Source organism: Paracoccidioides lutzii (assembly GCF_000150705.2).
Source record: "Paracoccidioides lutzii Pb01 unplaced genomic scaffold supercont2.66, whole genome shotgun sequence".
In the NCBI taxonomy this organism is placed as follows: Eukaryota; Fungi; Ascomycota; class Eurotiomycetes; order Onygenales; family Ajellomycetaceae; genus Paracoccidioides; species Paracoccidioides lutzii.
This window is the reverse complement of record NW_015441012.1, coordinates 28,010-36,039: the sequence shown is the minus strand read 5'-3', so window position 1 is coordinate 36,039 and position 8,030 is coordinate 28,010. Positions and strand designations below refer to the sequence as shown.

General features: G+C 39.0%; 1 protein-coding gene across 1 annotated transcript; it reads right to left on the bottom strand.

Moving 5' to 3' along the window:
• Positions 1–1,017: 1,017 nt before the first annotated feature.
• PAAG_12681 (hypothetical protein) lies at positions 1,018–1,593 on the bottom strand (the record flags this gene model as incomplete). Its single annotated transcript, XM_015848143.1, has 2 exons — positions 1,018–1,290; positions 1,387–1,593. 2 exons carry the CDS (start codon positions 1,591–1,593, stop codon positions 1,018–1,020), a joined length of 480 nt encoding a protein of 159 aa, XP_015702245.1.
• Positions 1,594–8,030: the final 6,437 nt, after the last annotated feature.

The following is an 8,030-nucleotide window of genomic DNA, read 5'->3' as shown; positions in this document are numbered from 1 at the left end:
CCTCTAGTTCCTCTAGATTCATCTTATATAGAGGCACATGTTCAATGCCCTGGGTGAGGTCAATATCAGGCTGAAGCTCTATTTTAAAATCAACATTCTTCTGTAGAGGGGACAGTTCATCTGATGCTTTCTTTGAGAAGCAGTCCTTCTGACCTTTCAATCATTCTGATAAGTTGCTGATCAGCTTCTCATCAGACTCATTCTCAGCTCTCACTAAACCTCACTTCTTCTCAAGCTGTTTATCAATTTCATACAAACTGGTTATGAAGACTGTTGACTTCTTGTTCTTCATATAATCATAAAAGGAAGCAGTCTCAATGAAGTTCATATTCATCATCTGTGATGCTGTCTCCTCCCAGGTCAGCTTCTGTCTCATCTCAGGCATCATGACTGAGCTGATCTCTTTCAATCTGCAGAGCTGAGTCTGATGCTTCTGTCTGATCTCCTCATTCAGCTTGATCTCTCTTCATTTCACATTCATCTGATGCTCAGACTTGGGGTCTGAGTGCTTCAGTACTGACCAGGGTACTATCTTCAACATCAGCTTCATCACCTGTTCAGGGATAGACTGTTCACTCAGTCAAATCAGATGTTGATTTTTAACATCAAGTCATATATCCTGTGCTGTCAATCACTTCTGTCCCAGGATGACAGGGTGCTGATCTAGGTCTGTTATCAGCAGAGGGACATTCTGAAATCTCCAGTCATTCATCTAGAGATTTAGAGTTAATGTGTGATCTATCACCTCACTGGAGGTGTCATTGTATCCCTTCATGCAGCATTTGAATGAGAGTTCTTGAAACTTCCTATCAAAGAATCTTGCTAATTCTATGGCATATCAGGTATCAATAAAATTCACTTCATTTGCTTCAGTATCAGCAAGAGAATTTGTAGAAGTAGCAATTCCATTGTGGACTAATTTGATTGATACATTAAAGCTTTTTCTCTCAATCAAGTTCTTCATCTCAAACCTCTCACAGACTATTGAACTATCTGAGATGAAGTCTTCTCTCAGACTCACTCTTTTTCTGAATCTGCTGAAGACTCAGAAGCATCATTTTCTGTGAGCTCAGCAATCATCTGCTGGGACTTCTGCTTTGCAGAGCAGTTCCTGGCAATGTGATCTTTTTTCTTACAGTAGTAGCACTGAATATCTGAATGAAAGCTCAAGACCTTCTTCACAGTAGAGGATTTTGTTGTAGAGATGCTGAGAAGTGTTTGACTGTTGACAGTCTGCAGAGTGTTCTGCTTGAAGATATTAGACTCATTTTTCTGTGAGCTTTTTGATTTCTAGGTGGCATTGATTGTCTGAAGGGTGTGAGCTGCCTGCACACAGATTTTCTGAAACTCAGCATATGTATCAGTGATCACATTGACTACTGCTACCATCTTCTGAAGATCAAAGAACAGCTTGTCATTGAAGTCTGTCTTGTAGTCCCTTCTGACAATCTTGACCTCCTCTGTCAGGTGTAAAAATTTTGTGACAAATTCATGATAATTATTCTCATTGTGCATAATCAGCTTGTGATAATCACTCTTGACATTTTGCAGCTTGTTAGCATTCTCATATATTGACTTGAGATGCTCAAACATCTCTTCTGTGATTTGATATCACTCAGGGTGGTCCTCTTTCATACAGGGTGCAATGTGATGTGCTGTGTCCTCATCAGTCCAGTTTTCAATGTACACTATTCTCATGTGTCTGGTAGAGTAGTGGTTGATATTCTCTCAAAGCTTGTTCTTCATTCAGAAGAGTCAGTGTTCAAATTTCAGCTTCTTGCTGTCAGTAAGATGTTTTGAGTCATCAATCTTGACAGATCTCCTGGCAGTCTCAGAGAAGATGACATCTTGACTTGCTGCTTGATTGCTGACTGTCATGTGAATCAGAATGTGACTAAGTTCATCATGTTCAGCAATTAGCTCATCAATCTGACTTTACTTGACAGCAGTCTGATTAGTAGTGTTGTCCCATTTCATTCTCAGACATGTGACTGTATCTCTTAATGTTTTTTCATTGTCAAAGATGCCATTGAAGATTGCTGCCAACTCATTATAAATATGATCACTGTCTGAGTGAATTGCCTCTCTGAATTTCTCAATTGAGATGTGTGATTGGTCAGTTGATCTTGTTAGAAGGTATCACCAGTCCTTTCAGCCCCTTCCAGGGGGTTGGAAGCCTGTGGTGATCATCTGATGTTGGATTGAGCTGTTGTCTTCAACAGTGCTGTTGTCTTAGCAGTTGATCTGACATGTTGTCAGGCTCTTAACTAGCAGATTCTAATTCAACTGAGGCACTCAAGTTTTCTGCTGAAACCTGAGTGAGAAGGTAGAAGAGAAGCTTAGTATTGTGTTAGAAAGTGAATGTGAGCTGCATAAGAAGAAAGACTCTCTGTGTTGCTAACTGCTATATAATGAAATACTAAGCTTGATGAGATGAAAGGGGGTGCTGGGGGCCTGCATGGATTATAACCACCTGCATGATCATGTGATCACATGATATGGATTAGGCCTAATCGAGCGACCCGCATGGTCGCATGGTCACGTGATGTGGGTTAGGCCTAATCAGGCGCCGAGCTTAATCCGACGTCGAGTCTAACCGGGCACCGGCCTTCGGTCGGGCTCGGTCGGACGCTAAGCCTAACACATAGAGCTTTTCTAATATGAAGTGTGAAAGTTTTACCTCTGTTGAGACTCTCTTTAGTGAGATCTCCAGCTTCATATAGCATTTGAACTGATTTTTGACTCAGTAGTTCTCAAAGACCTGTGTGATTTGTTTCATAGTGTGCTACTTTATATAAGCTAGAGTGTCTATGCTGTCAGATTGAGATATCATGCTTGCACTTGTTTTCTGCACTGTGACTGCTTTGACTTCAAGATCTGTCTTTTCATTATCAGTCACATCTGTGTCATCTGAGACTCATCTAATGATCACTTTGCTCTGAGTGATCAATAAAAGCCTATCTCTGCTCTGCTAGACCTTTATGACTTTCAGAAACTGTGTGAAGACCTGCTGACTAGAGGTGTTTGACACAGATTCAAGAGCTTATGCTATCTTCAAATTGTCTAGGCAAATGTAGATGTTGCTGACAAACTTCATCTGAGAAGAGATGATGACTTTCTTTAGATTCTGCAGAGCTATCATTGTCTCTGTGTCAAAGATCTCTGCTTTATTCATTGACAGATTTTCTGTGAAGATTAGACAATGTTCATTATCTCAGCATATAGCTCATTCTGCATCAGTTGCACACTGAGAGCACTCTATCTGTGAATCATCAGTAAAAACCACCAGATTCAGAGAATTGTGTTATTGTAGTCAGCTCTTAAAGTCTTGTGCTGTCTGTTTCTTTGTGTGATCTGTCTTATACTCAATCTGCAGATCTTCTTTTCTGAGAAATCTCATTCAAAAGAATGTGAGTAAAGGGTCATGTGCTTCTATCCCACCAGCATAACTGAACACTCTAGACAGACATGTGATATAGAGCTTGATGATAGCTACTTTATTAGAGTGCCTCACTAGTGAGTGCCTCTTGTCAAGCTTTTTGATTCTTACTGCAAATACAGCATGCTGATTGTCTAATGTCTCTTTTATTGACATGATTTTTAGCTCACAGTGTAGAGCTGAAATGAGTGTGATCTTGTAGACTGGCAGTGCCTCTTGCAAAGCATCTCTAAGAACTAGATCTAGCTTTCTAACTAGACAATTCATTTGATTGAAGATTTCTTTTCCCTTCTTCATTTGTGTGACTTCAGGCCACCAGGCCTCTGCTTCATAGCAGAGCACAGAGAGCATACAGATCTGAATGAATTATCTAAGCAGTTGTACTGGAGCACCTCTTGCCATGTATGCCATTAGACACCTGTCATGTCTTAGTCACCATGGTCTCCACATGTTTCATGAAGCTCAGTTTTCTATCTAGCCAGATTTCTAGATATCTTATGAAGCTTTTCACTGCATTTGCTGTAATAGAGTGAGTGTCAGATGTTGTTTCAAGATCAATTGAGAGGTTTGAAAGAATTCTGCACTGTGTGAAGTGTGCTAACTCAGTTTTGACAAAATCAAATGTTAGTCCTTCTTTGCTGGCTCAATCATTTAGCATCTTGAAATTCTCCTGAAGAGTAACAACATTTCCTTCAAGAGTGATTTCAGCATTAAGTAGTCCTAGATCATCTGTGTAGTCTGAGTGTGCACATCTTCTTTGTATAGTTTCTAGAAAGAACAGAGGCTGAATATACAGCATGAATAGAATAGATGAGACTGGTGAGCCTTGTGGAAGCCCTGCTGAGATATCAAAGAGCTCTTTCAGAAGTTCATCCAATCTGATTCTGCCTGTATGTTCTGTCATGAAGCTTTCTACTTATCTAATTAAATTTGATAGCTAGTCTTGTTGTTGCAATCTCTGCAGTATTCTTTCTCTGAGTACAGTATCAAAAGTATCCTTAATGTCCAGAGTAAGAAGAGTGACTACTTTTTCATGAGCTCAGGCTTCCTCTATATCATGAACTATTGCTGCCATTAGGTCTGAGGCAGTCTGCTCAGAGAGGACTCTAAAATGCTAAATGTGGACAATCTTCTCTTGTATAGCTGTTCAGGCCAGTCTATGAGCTATCAAGCATTTCAGTTCCTTTCTCAACATTGAGAGAAGGACTATAAGTCTGTAGAATTGCAGAAGTATTGAATCTCTGTTAATCTTAGACAGTACAATCAGTGTGATATCTTGAAAGAAGGTTGAGTGTCAGTCAACTCTAAGACAGGCTCTGAACAGCCTTTCCACTGATATCTTAATATGTGATCATGCATTTTGTAGCATCTCTGTTAGCACTTCATCAGTTTCTGAAGTGATATTACCTGTGTTCAGCAGAGAACTTTGTATTTCATATGCTGAGACAACAGAAAATAATAATTTGACAGATGATGAATTGAATCAGCTAACTGAGATATTCTCTCTGCTTGCAGTCTTCTGTAAGAGCATCTGTTGCAGAAGATCTCTTTTCTCTCTAGAGATTGTTCATGTTAGCTCAGTCTCTTCATCTACAAGAGAAGAAGAATGAAAAGAGCCAGTTGAATGAGCTCATTTAATCATCTTAAAGATATCTTTCTCTGCTGAGGCCTCTGCTATCTTGTCTCATCAGTATTCTCTTTTAACTTTTCTGATAATTCTGACTATATTGCTTTTTGCTTCTCATAAAAAACTAGAGTCTAGATGCTGTGTCTAATGTAGTGTTGTCACTGCTTTCTAGCAGTCCTCATTTCATTATGACTGATCTGTGCTTTATCTGATGCTCTTCTTGATGAAACTTTTCAGAGAAGCTATTAGTGCATCTGTGATATCTTTAGTCAAAGCATTCAGCTGATCTATATTAAGATACTCTGAGATATCATATAGTTTGTCTAGTTTTGACTTATAGGTCTTCAGTGTCTGATTAAAGACCTTCTCATTCATGATGTCAAGACAGAAAAAATGAGGTAGTCTGTCAGGTCTTGCACCCTGTGAAAGACTAATTTTAATGAGAAGAGTCTGATGATCAGAGGAGGTGTAAAGAAATCTGTCCACCTGTGTGTCCACTTCTTTGATAACTAATTCCAGGGTGGCCCAGGCCAGGTCTATCATGTTATGCCCACATGTGAGGGTGTCTGAGTCCATGATGAGAGTAAAGTTGAAATCCATGATCTATTGCAGAAATAATTCCACTCACATGCTTAGAGATACTCCTGATTGCCATACAGAGTGCTTGATATTGAGGTCATCAGTGAGAAGTAATGAGAGTGCTGAGATATATCAGAAGAGAAGACAGCTCACATGTTGTTCAGAATTCTCTGCACCTGAAGATGCATTGTATATGTTGACTATCTGTAGCTGTAGACCTCAGATCTGTATGTGCAGCATATGAATGTTCTGATTTTCTGCTCAGAGACCTGAGACTGCATGAGTATGAATTTGTGAGTGTTTACACACATAGGTGAAGATCTGTGACTTTCTGTCTCACTTTTCAATTGAGGCAAAGCAGTTGAATGCTGAATGCTTTTTAGAGATGTGTTGACTTAAATTTCTGTAAATTCAGAGTTTCTGTATGAGAAGGATGTCAGTTTTTCTTTCAAATACTAGATTGAGAATTATCTCATGTGCTGAACTCTCTTTTTCTACATTGACTTGCATAATCTGCAGAAATTGTGGAGATCTAGAGTTCTTCTTCATTAAGTAGCTGAAAGAAGAGTGTTGTTGTGTGAGATGATGTATTGAGTGTTGCATTAAATGTTGAGTTGAGCATCATATCTAATGCTGTATCTGATGCTGTGCTCAATGCTGTACTTGATGCTGTGTTTGATGTTGACATGAGATTAGATCTACACTCAGTAGAATCATTCAATCTCAGGTCTGCTGATGAGCCTTAACCACTGTATTTGCTGTTACTTGTCTTGATTAAGTATGTCTTACTCTGTGCATTGTGAATATTTCTCAGCTAATTTCTTGAGTATCTTTGAACAGTTTCATTCTTTATCTCTGATCTGATAGAGCAGGATGAATTATCTGCAGCATGTGATTCAAGACAGTTAATGCAGTGATTAAGACATTCACATACTTCATTCTTCTTATGACAGGATGAATTTTCTTTCACATGATTCTTAGAATTGTATTTTTTGCAGTGAGGGATGCAGAGACAGTATCTCTCTTGATAAAATTCTCAGCATTTGCTGCATTATTGTATTTTGATCTTAGATGCCTTTCTGATCACTGATCTTTGATATTCATATAGTTTCACTTTTGATGACAGGTTTACTGCTGTCTCTTGTGAAAAGTGTAATATAAGAGTGACTGTTGAGTTTTCAGAGTGTATTTTTACTCAATGACTCTGAACAGACTTTATTCTGATTTGAAGTGTGAATTCTTCTGTCATGAATTCTGCTGAGAGACACAGAGTTTCATCATCATAATCACTAATCTTCATAAGCAGCTCAGAAATCAGACAGATGATTCAATGTTCTTTCTTCTCTATCTGAGCATTGATGAGAGTGACTGTTAAAATATTCTTTTTGACTAGCAGAGTCTTCATGTCTTGCAAGCTTCTAGAAATGATGACAATGTCTGTGAGAATGACTTGAACTACTGTGATGACTGCTGTCAAAGACTCTGAAAGTTCAGTCTTCAGCTTTCTAAGAGTAGTAATTGAGCTTGCTTTGTGAGCTAGATGATCTGAAGACAGACACATGAGAATTTGTGATATTTTTTCTTCTCTGAAGTTATTTCTAAGTAGAGATTTCTGCAGTATGATTGCTGATGTTTTTGTTACATTGATGCTATCTGCAGCTGTCTTTGCATAGATAGAAGCTCTTGCATCATTTGCATCAGTGAAGCTAGCAGACTTGATTGTGATGGACTGCTTAGCTGTTTCTAGACTTTCATTGTATCAGTTCTTGACTAGCATTTTCACAGTGACTTCAAGAATCAGTGCTCTTGATAGACTCTTTGTCTTCATAACATCTAAGTCTTCTTCAATCTGATCAAGCATATTTGCAGCAGCTAGTGCTTCTGCATGAGATTTCTGTGTCTCAGTCTCATGAGCAGCTAGAAGATCACTAGCCATCAGGTCATGTAGGTTAAGACATATTGATGTGACATTTCTGCTCTTTGAGCTGTCTGCTGGTGTAGGAGAGCTTGAAGACTCCATGTCATTCAGTTCACATGTGTGGCAAATGATTGAGGTGAGGAGATGAGGTCTCTTGGATGAACAGTGTATAGGGAAGCAGATGCACATCAAGACTCAGAATACATTCAGTGATGTTGATGGACTGATTGCATTGATGATGCTGCATCAGCACACCATCAGACTTGCTGCCTGAGAAGATAAGAGAAAGCTTATAGAGATGTGATCAGAATTGATTAAGATGTTTTTTGATCTCAAATGTGTTATCTTTTTGTCAATCTGCTAGTTATGTGTGGGGATGTGGTCACACAATGGAGATAAATCTACATGATCACGTGACCAGATCATGACTGATCTGTAGCGGCGCCCGCCTGGGTGGTGTTGCCCTA